Raw genomic sequence first — 13,714 nt, forward strand, 5'->3', positions numbered from 1 at the left:
TACAGCCATCCTTATAATAACGAAGGTTAACTTCCTTCACTGTATGGACTTGTAGCTGCTTGTGTTCCTGAGGACTCGAAGAATTCCCTTGCTTCCTTAATTTTATTCTCATACTTCTGGATAATTGTCATCGCTACTAACTGCCAGAGTTGGGCAGCAACATCTGGAGGAATTGAAAAAGGTAATCCATCAACTTTAGATTGATCTACATTTTGATTTTGCAATGCAGGTGCAAAGGGTTTGATGAGCGTGTTTATTTGAATCCTAATTATTGCTGTTAAGACATAGAGAAGAAATACTTTTTATACTGACTGGCTTAAATTATGCTGAGGCATATGTATTGCAGTGAAAGAGAAACAATATTCTGCAGCATTTAAAGGGCTTGAATAGCACTGGTGGGGTTCTCAAATCTCTTGGAGCCAGTCTGACTCCTCCAAAGAGTCAACAGAAGATTGTAATGACCTGAAAAGTTCCTTGTATTCTTCTTCCTGCTTATTTTCCTTCCACGTTCTGAAACATTTGCTTTCTGGTATTCAGCCTTAAACCAAGATGCCATAATTTGGATTTCCTTCTTAAGCAAAATCAAGCCTAATTTAACGTGACCCCATAGTTAAATACTTTCTATTTATTTATTTATTTTGTCGTGTAAAATGACCCCACTGGCTATATTTAGTTCTGGGAGATCTGTTCGCTGGATTAATGAACACAACAGCTGCAGAAACAGTCCTGCTAGAAGGGCATAGCTCTCACCCTTGAGCTCTCACTATCTCCCTTGCTCTCTTTCTCTCTCTCACAAAAGTATTTGACTGTCAGTAGCAAATGTTTGGCCCAATATATTGCAACATGAAGCAGTAATCAGAAGCCAGTCTTACGAAATAATATGTCAACAATTGACAAGAGAACAGAGTGGCTCTTGGGTTTACATCAATAGCACATTAAACAAATAATGCTAAAGACACTGATTACTTTTCAGTAGTTTTGGTTTGGTCATGAGGTTTACATTTGTGAAGAGTGGAAACAAAATCAGCAAATGTTAATGGAACAATTTCTCAAACTTCAACTCTGCTCTTCTCCCTCTCCAACACCTCCTGAAGGTTCCTAAGGTCAGGATATTTCTTTCTTTTTTTCTTTTTCCTTCAGAAATGGCTAACAAAATTAAACAGCAGTAGAAAGTGTGTTAGTCCCTGTAGCTAAGCAGAAGGATATTTATGTATCAGAAATTATTTATAGTCAATTCAGGAGTTAGGTTTTGTATCTGACAGACTACCAAAGACAAAGGAGAACTGTGTGCTCTCTGTTGGTTTGCTATTCCTATGCATTCTTAAGAGGTTTTACAGTAGTTCTTGCTGTGGTACTGAAGGAACGTTTCTTATCAACAACTGCTAAGAATTAGCAATCTAGGTATATTTGCACGTAAATGTAACACTAAGATTTTTTGTTAAGTATCGTAACAGCAATTAGACAATGAAATGCAAATTGTAATCTAAATCACTGAGAAAAACAAAAAACAACCCAGAACAAAACCAGAAACCAGTTTACTTTTTTGTTTCAAACTTCAGTGGTTTAGTACTTGTTTTCATAAACAATAATATTCTATGAGGATGGGAAAATAAATTTTGCCTAATGCAGTTCTCATCTAAACACTGTAGTTTGAAAATATGAATCAAGTGTGAAGGCTTTTGTGTTACAGTGTTTTTATGGAAGACTGATGAAAAGGCACAGAAAAGACAGAAGAGAGGATAAAAAGACACAAATACAGGAGAGCCTGAAAAAAGAAAGGCACAACTTGAAAAACCCTGGAGGGAGAAATGCAAGTCAGATTTCTTTTGTGTCTAATTTAAGGCTTGAGTTCCCTTTTTCACTAGGAAAAAGTATTTGTATGAAAACTGAATCTCATTAAGAAAAAAAAAAAAAAGCAGCCCATAGATTTGAAATGAACAGACAAAAAGATGTGCAAATGGCATGTTGTTTGCATACCCCTGGTTTTCAGGGCTTTTCTTTGTCCAGTTTGTGCTTCTTCAGTCTAGCTACACAAGCAGTCCGTTGTCCAGACTTCAGATAAATGTGTATGATTGCCTTAACATTGGTGCCACTTCCATGAACAGGTAGAATAGAGACTTGCTTACCATTTTAAATTGTGCCAATTCTCATTACAGTACCTTATGTACTAATTTGTCAGTCTAGATTGAGCCCATGCAATACATAAATCACTTTTTAACACTGAGAAGTAAGCTGTAGCTTCAGTCTCAAACTAAAACTTCACAGTAGTCCTCAACTGCTTGCATTTGTGGATTTCTGCACTGCTCATGCATACTGCTGGCAGGAATAATAGAAACAACCTAGTTTAAATCATTTGGGTCACAGTCCATGAAAGGCTTGCAGAGTGCTGTCCTTGTATTTGAACCAGGATAAATTAATATTATTGCCTGTTAGCTATATTTTCCATTGAGGACTTTTATATGTACATTCAGTACCAAATTGTGGACCTTGGATATTGGATATTTTGGGGCCTTTTATTAAACTCTTCTTCATATGGGAAATCCTTGAAGGAAACTAGATTACATACATTATTTGAATCATTAAAACTTATCCTAAATTACCAGCACTTGAAGTACTACAGTCAGAGCTTGCCCTGACATCTGAGGCCTGGCCTTCACAGGAGAGGAGGATGGAGAAGCATCCCAGACAGGCCTCTAAGACAGCCATTGCCTGTTTTCTTTTTTGACCTTCTCATTTAAAAACAGCTTAAATTTACTTCAGTTTCAGTTTGACTTCATATGGTTTTTCTTCAAGATATTGTTTACCTTGCAGTTCAAGGAGATTCACTAAGGAGGCAAAGAGAACTTGAGACTTGGGTAAGAAAAGGTCTCAGTTCTCATTTTGAGAATTACTAAGTGACAATATTAATTACAAAAAAGACATTCTGTGATCAGAGTAAAAAGAAAAAAGGTCTTTTCACTATAGGATAGTATGCAGGAAATGCTGAAAAAGTTAAAGAGCTTTGAATGTGCTTTTTCCTTGAAGAACAGTTGAATATTTCATGCTGCTTAGGGTGCCTGCTACTGTAACACTCAGGCTACAGGCCAGGGCATAACTCCAATTGCACAGAGGCCACTTCAAGTGTCTTCTGCAGAATGACCTGGAGAGAGAATATCCCATCCCATTTCTGAGATAATGAATTCAAACCTTTTTTTTTTTCCCTTTTGTGGGCTGTGTGATTCTGCTGTCAGCAGGAAACAGAAGAGCCATGAGGGTCAAAATACAGTGGTAATGAAGGACACGTTTCACCTTTAACATTTCTAGCACCAGGAGGACAAATATCCCTGTATGCTTGCAAAATAGGTGCTCCTAAGACTCCTTAAAGTTTCTTAAAGCAAAATAGGTACTTTGAGGCTATCACATTTGTACTCTTTGACTCGCATTCAAATGCTTTTGGGTGAAATGGAGAATCCCTCCAGACAAGAGGAAAAGAGCTGGGTTAGAGGAGACTAACATAACTACAAAATGAAGTCCAGATAGATCATCTGCTACAGAAATCTAGACTTTTAAATATTCCAGCTTCAGATCACTTGCTTATGGTTTGAGATTATCTACCTAATGTGCATACAATATCCACATGTTAAATTATATCTCAGTAAATTTAAATTATTTTCACTTTAGCATATGATGTTAAACTAAATATACATTACAGATAACTGCATAGAAATAATTCTGTATTCTCTTCCTAATGAAAATCCAGATAGCCATTTCAGTTTCAGAGGAATTTAGAAGTGGTTTTACCAGTTAAGGCCCCAGTCCACTACCACAAGTATTCAAAAGATGAGTCACTGTTCAACTCCCAAGGCATTAATAGTCTATTAAAAATAATTAAATTTTCCCAAAATTTTAAAATACTGGTTGTTCTATATTTACCTTTTTTCTCCTTCTTTCTTCCCTTTTCCTTCCCTTTCTTCCTTTCTTTTTCCCCTTCTTTTTAGAAGGTAACTTTCTTTTATAGGTAACACTTTTCAAGGTTTAAACTTCAAGTTTGTATAAGAAAACTTTGTATTTTATCTAAAAACTGCTTAAAAAAATTACCTGTGTGGCATTTACAAATAGAGGTGCTGTGAAGTGAGAGTTAGTAATTCTGTTCACAGCTTCAAGTAAACCCTGAGCAGTTTAAGTGAAGTTACTCCAGTCTATCTTGTAATGTAGCTAAGGGCAGAAGCTGGACTGTCAGAGGTTTTACTTACAGAAGAGGGCCTGATTCTACTTATTTTTCCAAACAGAAGCCACACATCAATTATAACAGCAATCACAAAATCCCCTTAACAGCAGTGATTTACAATAAAGCAAAAAGCAGCAGTATATGAACTTAAAACACCACCACCAGTTTTTCACTAGTTACAGAATTATGTAATAGTGAGCAAGAAACAGCTACCAGCCTCTTTTAGACTTACATTAAGTGAGAGTTTTAAGGTCTGGAATTTATAAAATGGATTAGAGATGAAAGAAAATGCAACATATACTTAGAATATTAAATAGGTTATATTGAAAAATATACATAAAGTAGGATGTTTCCTAAATGTGGACATAACATTTAGCCTACTTGTTCTTAGAAGGATATTGTTGTAAGAAGCTGTTATACTCCTGTGCTTGGAAGCTCTCTATTTTCCATTATTTAATTACATTACTTGGAAATAGAAGTTTATCTGACTTTTTTGATTCATTACAAGGAATGGAATTCAAAACTACTAATGTGTCTAAAAAAAGAAAAACCATCTTTTTGTATATAACTTTCTAAACAAAATATCTGACTCACGCCCCCAAACACACACAAGACCACTAACCTTAGTCCTCTGCTGCAGCCTAACCTTTCCCATGTCTGGAGTCTCAAAGCCATGTCTTGAAGCAGCTACAGCTTATCAATAGGCAGTGACAGAAATGGTGACAATGGCAACTGCTAAATGAGAATTCCTGTGAGCATGTAAGAATGTGATTGTGATCACTAGATGTCTGCAAGACAGATCACTTGTGTCATCTCTTAGCTGTTCATGGCTGTAATCACACAGCTGAAACACCTGTATAACTGTTTGTGTTCAACAGCATACTCATAAAAGCAATTTATGTGCAGTTAAATTAATTGGAAAAGGATATACCCTCTCATATTTGCTAAACTTTCAAGTTTCCAAACAGAGGTGCTGAGCACACAGGTCTGGAGCCTTGCTGTGTAACAAGCACAAAGGTGCCACTGTACAGAGAAAGAAGCAGCTGTTTGTTGGTTGTTTTGGTACTGGGGTTTCATACAAAAGCAGTCTCAATTAAAGTAGTGGTAATTTGAAAATCTAGACAGGAACATGTAGTAAATTACTGACTTCTAACTACTAAATTTGACTAAACTACTGATTTTTAACTACAACTGAAGGCCAAAGATGCCCAAATGCCTTTTTGCATTAAATCAGCTATTTGCAGATAACCTCTTTATTATAATACAGAGAAGGATGTTTAAAAAAAACCCATCTTTTGGGAATCAAGCATTCAAAGCTGTCTCTGACCAAATAAAACAGAGGATCTGCAGTCAGATATATCAGGGTGATATATCTCAGCTTTGCTGAGATTTCACTACTGCTTTTTTTTTAGGAAAAGCTCTGATTCTTTCAGTGACGACTCAGCAATGAATCTAACAAACCTCAAACAAGAGGAAATGAAAGAGTTTGGTGTCACACAGTGCAAGCTTCCTGTGGTGTGATTTTCCTCATTTTCATGTAGACATTTTCAAGTCAAGCCACTGCCAGAACAATCTACAGAAACTAATTCTACCTTTGAGAATATTTTATCCTAAATATCACTTGGCTAATAAGATAACATGGCCCTAAATACAGACTCTGGAAACTCATAAAGCTTTGTGCAATTACTTGGCTAGTAGAAACTGAATTAGTAAACTAAAAAGTTCATGCAGTCAGTTTTGTTCATGACACTCTCTGATGTCTCTCAAGATAATAGGTGCCCAAGGGCACTGGTGTTAATGTCCCAGGAAAGCAAAGAAATGCACTTGTTTGGTGCTATAGGTAATAAACCAGTCAAGAGTAGAGAATTGCTTGCTGACTGCTAGAGTCAGTCATCCCAGTTTCAATCCTAAATAACACCAGTTTAGAGTTATTATTCATAACTAGCATTGCAATTCCTCCCCTTGATACTTGTTCATTATGAGAGACTTTCCAGTCTGCAAAATTATTGACGCTTTCATTACAACACAGGTTGCTGTCTACTGTGTTTTTACTACAGTTTGTCCTTACTGCTTACTCAACAGTTACATGCAGTTATCTGCACTTATTTGCTCAACAGAAATATCTGCAATTACAGGATGTTTTGCTAGCTCCATGATATAGTAGTAGTGTGCCATCCACTGCCACTCCGTGCCACCATTCTGTGCCACTGCACACTGAGGGACTGTGGGGTGTGCCACAAAGATGCTGCTGTTCCAAAGGCCCCATCAGGAAAAACTAAAGGGAAGGCTCAAGGCATGTGAAGGCCAACTCCATATGTCACTCTAAACAACACAGAAAGGAAAAGACTGAACTCAAGATCAGATCTTAATTTTGGAGCTTAGATTCCCATTTTGGCTATAGAAAGGCTAAATTATTATTAATTATCATTAATCAAACCTGTAACAGCATAGTTGCCCCTCTGATGATGTCTTTTCACTCACTAGAAAGATGGTTTAATAGATATTTTAGAAAATGTATTGAATTCAGCCTTATTGCTGTCTGGCCCAGACACCCTGTCAGGCTGAATGCTTGCTCTCCTTTGAATAAAAGCTGTTGTCCCCTGACTGTGAAATCCAAATGGCCTCAGCCTACCCAATGCTTCCTTCAAACATCAGTCTTCTGCAGCCCTTGGAGAGTACAAATCCTTGTAATAAAATAAATTAAAAAAAAAAGAAACTGGACATCTTTCAAGGCATAAGCAAGGTATAATTACTAACTGTAAGTGGATTGTCCGGGAGCCTCATGGCAGCATTTGCTAAAACTCAACATTTTACATTTAATTAGAAATATCACATAATTCAAAATGTCTCAAAACTTCAGTAGCCACACCCTGCCTAAAAGTGCTGCTTTTGACTAGTACCCAGCTGCTTCCCTACTAAACACAGAATTAAAAGTTATCTTCTATGCAAGCTGAAAATAGAGAAGAGTTAGATATAATATCCTGACCCTGAGTGAGCTCTAAAGAAAAATGATGTCTCTCTAAGGATTAAGAATTTGGCATCATAATCATTCTCATCAATATCTTTCTTCCTAACACAAGAAGGAGCACTCTGCTCTCTTTTACCACTTCTGGCCCCGCAGGCACAAGGAAGGAAGGCAGTTGTTCCAGCTCCTTTGCTCTGTCTCTGCCCCTTCTGAGAGAGGGCAGAGCTGAACCAGTGAACCAGCTGAACCAGTGGTTTGTACATTTGTTTCCCATATGTTCATTCAAGACTGTGACAGATAAGCAGGTTATGCTCTTCCATCTTTGGTTGTGCTGTCTAGCCTGGTCATCTGAATGGAAGATGCTTTATACAACTGCATTAAAGCTAGCCAAAATGAACCATAAGTACAAGGAAGTTTTGATTTGACTACTTTAATTTCCTCTATAATTTTATATTTTCACCAGGTACAGGCACCCCTGGTTTTGCTATGTTGCAATAATACGCATGTAATTTTCCTCCTCTTGCTATCAACAGTGGCTTCTTAACTATGCTTTTTTGCAAAATCGAATGATAAAGCTATTTTGCCAATCTAACCACATCTTTGAAAACATCTCTCATATTGCAGTAATATTCCCTAGGAGAATTAGCAGAAATTATTTCTCAGCCGAAATTATTTCTTTCAAGTTTTGGTGCTTTGTTCAAAAGATGAATAGAAGATACAGAAGACCCAAACCCTAAGTCTCAGATAAACATACTGAACAAACAGCTTTACTATGTTTATCCACAGAAAATCTGCTCTGTGATTAACAACCTCTGTTGAAATATAGCACAATATCTGTAGAACAGAGGAAAATGAAACCCTGAATAGTCACAGTCAAATGATATTCATATACTTACTCAATAAAATTATTGCAGTTCTTCACTTGACTTTAGCAGGTTTTGATCACACAGTATTATTTCCCTACCCGCTTTTCCTCCTTGGATGGCCCAGTGTTCTCTGAAGACCTTCATTGTCTTTTTTCAGCTCTGATGACCTTTACAGACATTGAGATTTAAAGATGTGCCATCCTGAAATGTTTCAGAAAAAGTGGCCAAGAAATGTAGCAAGCTAAATTTTGCAAACCTGCAAAACACATATTTCTCTAACCACATAAAATACAGCCTTCCACTGGAGCATCTGAAGCTACATAAAGATACATACAGCTGGATGTTATAATTTAGCCAAAGACACATGTAGAGAGGTTAGCATGGAGCTGCATCCCTCCAGAGATAATTCTGAGAGACTGTACCTTCTATAACGTCCCACTAAAAGCATACACTGTTCTCTTTTTGCAAGCCAGCTGCACGGTGCAGAGAAAAAAGGTGCCTATCTATGGCTCTGCTTTTTCCCTTCTGTTTTTAAGTAGGTACAAGGTGGCACATGAGGAGGAGGTCTATAACAAATTTGCCCTATGTTACAGCTATATTCAATGTCTACAGTTTAATGTGTGAGATTTGTATTCCAGTCCGTAAACTTCTCATGTCAGAATGTATTTAAACTCTTCGGAGTTGAAGGTGTAGCTTTAGCTGTGACCTTTACAGCACATAGTATGCTATCAACACATAAGATAATATAACCCCTTAAACACATTCAGCTCCAGTAAGGTCGGACAGCTGTTTAAGAAGTAAAAGCTGAGCAAGCAGAAGTAGTATCCACAGAGTGGGAACTTCAAGTCTCACGGAGACCTCTTTGTTCTCTTAAGAGGTTAAATTACACACTCTATCCAATCATGAAACAGCTTACAACATTATCTCATGTGGGCTTCCCAAATCAATGTTCTCTTGTGTGGCACAGCTTCACTGAAACACTGTGCCAGATAATTTAATGCCAAGTATTCAATTGATGGGGTGCTTAGAAGCATATAATTTATATGGCATTCTATTTGTCATTTTTTTGTACAGGCACAAACTTACCAATATTTTGATTGGGTGCATTTGTTGTCTTGCTGATTTTGCTTGGTTTATATTACCAAAATAAAATCAAGAAATCTAAATGCCAAGTATTTATGTAAGAAAAAGAATTTCAATATAACAAATTGTGCCTCAGGCATAAAGGTTAAGGTCTCAAAATTCGTATCATAATATGATAGCTTTATGTTCATTCACTGAAGAAGAATATAAACAGTTTAAACTGAAGCTTTCCTTTTGTAAATAATGAAGCAGGGCTGTCACTCACATTCCAGGAAGAAATACTGCAGCAATACAAGATATTGCCACCTCATTTGCCTTTTACTAGCCCTTTTCCAGGGACAAGTGTCCCACTATTAGACAAGAAAGCTTTTCACAGCAGAAATACCTATTTTATTTTTCTTCTTTTTCTTGGCAGCTTCAGCTGTTACATAAGGCTATAAATGGAAATGGCTGAGGTAAGGGAATGCATGGTCCCTTCTCTTGATGCCACAACAGGAACAGAACCTTCTGCAGTGCAACAAATCAGCCACCTTGGGTTAGAAATATTTGAAAGCATCACAGCAAGACTTGCCAGGGCATAAATGAAGTATGAGAGAGATACTGTGCACCTACATATTTTGAGGGACAGATCCAGTAAATAGTCATGCACTTGTTTCAGTATCTGTGAGGAATCGGCGCTCTGAAAGGTTGTGAAGCGTATTTGTGTTGCGTCTTCATATTTAAGTCACATTAAGATGAGTGTGTTCATACAATGTCTGAACCCCTCTACATTCATAATGATATTATGTAAATAAAAGGGAGACTATTATGCAGAAGTACTTACTGAAGTATCAGAAGGGATACTGTTGTTTGCTTATCAGTCATGCAAGTTAAGTATGGACTTTCTGATACTGTCTTCTCATATGGTATATTTTTTCAGAACCAGGATGACCTAAGATAATGGTTTTGAAAGGCCTGTAGTATAAATGATGTTCATATTATTGAGAATTATGTCAAGCAGTGACATAAATCTCTGTTTACTTTGAATATATTATTAGAAATCATGTTTCATTTAAGAAGGTATGGAACATTTAGCATCATTATTGCTTCCTATAATGCAACATCTTCAAGAATTTTAAATGAAAAATTGTCATTATAGAATATTTTTGTTCTCCTCTCCCCTTCTTCTTCCTCTTCTCATCCCCCAAGTGATTTTGAGGACTCATTTACTTACTACTTCAGTGTCTTTCAAGCTAAATTTACTTAATTTAAAAGCACTGTTACTCTCTCACAATTTTCAGTCCTTGAAATACCCAGCATTTAGTCATTTAGCTAAGAAACACATGTCAGCAATGATAAAGATTTGACATTGAAACTTAGTTAATAGCTCTGTAGTTGAAGTTTTGGCTGAAACAAAGTATAAACTACTGCACTGGCAGTTGCTTTAGCTGTGTGTTCTACCAACAGTAGAAAGTGATAAAAGATTCATTTTACTGATTAAAGGCAACAGTATCTGTCAGTATACAGAAGCAGGCCTTTAAAACGAGGCCATACTTAAGTTAACATTCAGCACATAGATGCAATTTGAAAATGCTGTGTTCTGCTTTCCAGAAACCTATAATTGTGTACAATCAAAAAATTTGCTATTGATAAGGTGTGGTGCTATTTGTCCTTCTTGTTGGCAGCATGCAAGACGACAGTTTAGAATCTTCGACTTCAATATCTCAACTTCTGAGAGAGAGTTACTTAGCTGAAACTAAACATCAAGGGAAGACTGAAAGAAGCAGATCAGAAACAGCTGCTCATAACTTCCACTATGGCAATGCTTCCAGTGATCTAGATGAGGTAGCTGCCCAAGATGACCTTCCAGATCTCTCTGCCTTTTTAAGCCAAGAAGAGCTAAATGAAAGTGTAAACCTGGCAAGACAAGCTATTGATCAGAATCCACTGGAAACTAAACAAGATGAGCTTCAGACACGTTCACAGCATCCCCCAGATCAGCTGAAAAACATAGGAAAATACAAACAAATGGCCCATTCTCCAGCTTTGAAAACAGCAGACAATGGCTTGCACTCAAACTTTTGTGAGGACCACATCAAAAATTCAAAGGGGTCCAAAGGGAACTCTCAAGATCTAAAGAAACACCACCTCCCTTCTGAATCTGAATCAAAAAAGGAATTTCTAAACAAGGCTGCAGATTTTATTCAGGAGCTCTCATCACTTTTCAAAGCTCACAACTCTGAAAGAATAAGACCCCGAACATGCAAAAACTACAGGAGTAAAAAAGGTAGCTCTAGCCTATCTAGCACATCAGTAAACAGAGAAAGGCTTTCCATTCCAGTACCTCAAGACCTGGAAAACAAAACAGAGAAAACACTTGAACAAACAGATGATCATCAGGCGGCAAACTTGGAATCCATCAATCAATTAACAAACACAGAGCTAAAAACAGAGTCAGAATCTGCATCTGTATATTCTGATGAGCCTATTGGACAACCACCACGTTTTACTCAAAAATTGAAGAGCAGGGAAGTTCCTGAAGGAACCAAAGTGCAATTGGACTGCATTGTGGTAGGGATCCCAGCACCTGAAGTCAGGTAAACATACTCTGCACTTGTCATTTTGTATTTCTGTAACAGTAGGTGTATGCCTTACTTTTTCCAGATATTTTGATGTATACGTTTCAGTATTCTGTAGTAGAAGTCTCTTGATCTTGGTTGTTAAAATTGATTAAGAAAAAAAATTGCTTTCTTTAAATCATACAGAAGGATGCTAATATTTTAAGACGATATATTTGGGGACACATTACTTTCTTTGAATTTTAAAGACCTGTTTTTAAATACTTTACTTCCATAAGTAAAGCAAAGTGCTAACTCCTTAGTGAGAAATGTTAGTTATCTTTCTGGAAATCAAGACTGATTGCGTAAACTGGCTAAAACCACAAATGACCAGGATACCTTCAGACATCAGCATTAGGTGTTTGAGATGAGTGAACACAGGACCCCATAAACTAAAAAAATCCATGCATGATCAGAGACAAAAGGAGTTCGTTGAAGATATTATATACATAACCAGGAGCAGGTCAGTTCTAATTCAGATTCTGACAATGATTCTGTTCTGACCTTAGAAAAAATTCTTCTGTTTTATCAAGTGTAAGACACCATTATTAACTGATTCATGTTGTGTGACTAGCCTGATAATTCTGATGCTTTAGTTTTCACCTATATCTATGAGGATTTTGAATGTTAAATAAGTAACATTTTTAAAGATCACTGGAGGTGATATGAAATGTGAAAAAGTTACACTTTATTCATCAATGACATCAGTGGAGTGAGAAACAGATTATTATACCTTACAAGTTTATCTTGAAAATTCTTGTATTTCATCAGCATTTCTAAATCTAAAGTTGTTCATATACAGCTCATTAGTCAAATTTACCTCCCAGTTAGAGTGGTGGAATTGTATTTCCTTTGCTGGGACTGTACCAATCCAATAGGAAGGAAAACTCTATTCGTCTTTTAAAGACATACTATACATACTTGCATCCTAATATCTGAAGTATTGTAAATAGACACCCTTAGTCTAGATGGTTGCTGATCCTTTTATAGGCATTTTAGAAATCTGTGTTGCTCTTCTAAATATTGAGAAGAACTATTTGCATCTTCAGTATCTAATTAGAGGACTCAGAGCTTCACAGATGGTCCGCTTTTTCCAACTGTTAGCTTATTGTCTTCCTTATATACTTAGACAATGCTGAATACAGCACTACTACCACTTCTACTCCAGGCAACACCTTTTATCATCTTTCTTACTGTACTAATAGGCACAATCGTCAAATGAAAACAATCTTAACATCCAAAGATGGAGGCTCCAAAGATTTTTGTGGTCAAGAATCTTTGTCTTCCACTGCCTTGAATTTCTGGCACACCAGCTGCTAATTTTTCAGAAGGAAGAAGCTTTTACAATGCACCATTAAGTACATAGGATCAAGGACCTACAAATGAATCCTCTTGTTGTTGACAGCCTTGCCATGAAGACAAGAAGTTACCCAGTTCACAGGATCTCTGAACTGTGACTGCCAGACCATTTTGCCCCACTAGTGCCTTCAGTAGTAACGTGTACGTTCTCAGTTCCTAACAAGACCCTGAGGCACAGTGCCATGCAGGGTCTCTTGTCCATGACATGAATGTAAACTTCCAAAGGCTAAATGATTTGTTTATAGAAGAGGACTCTGTTCTAAAGCTAGGGGAAATACCTTGTTTGGGAAAAATATGATTTCTACTATGCATCATGTCTAAACTCACTGCTTTGATTAACAATTTTGAGGCATTCCCTTGGGGGAGCTTCTGCCATTATAATTGTTGCATTGTGTTCAGCCCTTAAATTCATAGAGGAATCTGATCAAAATGGAAAACAGAGCCAGAAACTGGGAGGAGGAGGGGCTTGACTGAAACCAGACAGGAAATATCATCATCCCCTAGATATTAGCAACACTCTCTGAAGACTTCTCTTACTTATAAAGTCTTTGAGACTTATTTCTCCAGGCACATGCCTTGATAAATCTTTTTTATATTAAAAATGGCAGTAGGATTCCTCATCATTCATAGTTTATAA

The 13,714-nt window shown here is 36.9% G+C and overlaps 1 protein-coding gene across 1 annotated transcript in view; it reads left to right on the forward strand.

The window, feature by feature from the left end:
- Window positions 1–949: 949 nt before the first annotated feature.
- Window positions 950–13,714, forward strand: part of MYPN (myopalladin) — a 56,671-nt gene continuing 43,906 nt past the window's right edge. The window contains exons 1-2 of the mRNA XM_065670959.1: window positions 950–1,103; window positions 10,786–11,697. Coding sequence (XP_065527031.1) covers window positions 10,787–11,697 — 911 coding nt within the window. The 5' untranslated portion in view covers window positions 950–1,103; window position 10,786. The remainder of the gene's footprint in view (window positions 1,104–10,785; window positions 11,698–13,714) is intronic.

Source organism: Lathamus discolor, chromosome 3, assembly GCF_037157495.1.
Source record: "Lathamus discolor isolate bLatDis1 chromosome 3, bLatDis1.hap1, whole genome shotgun sequence".
NCBI lineage: Eukaryota > Metazoa > Chordata > Aves > Psittaciformes > Psittacidae > Lathamus > Lathamus discolor.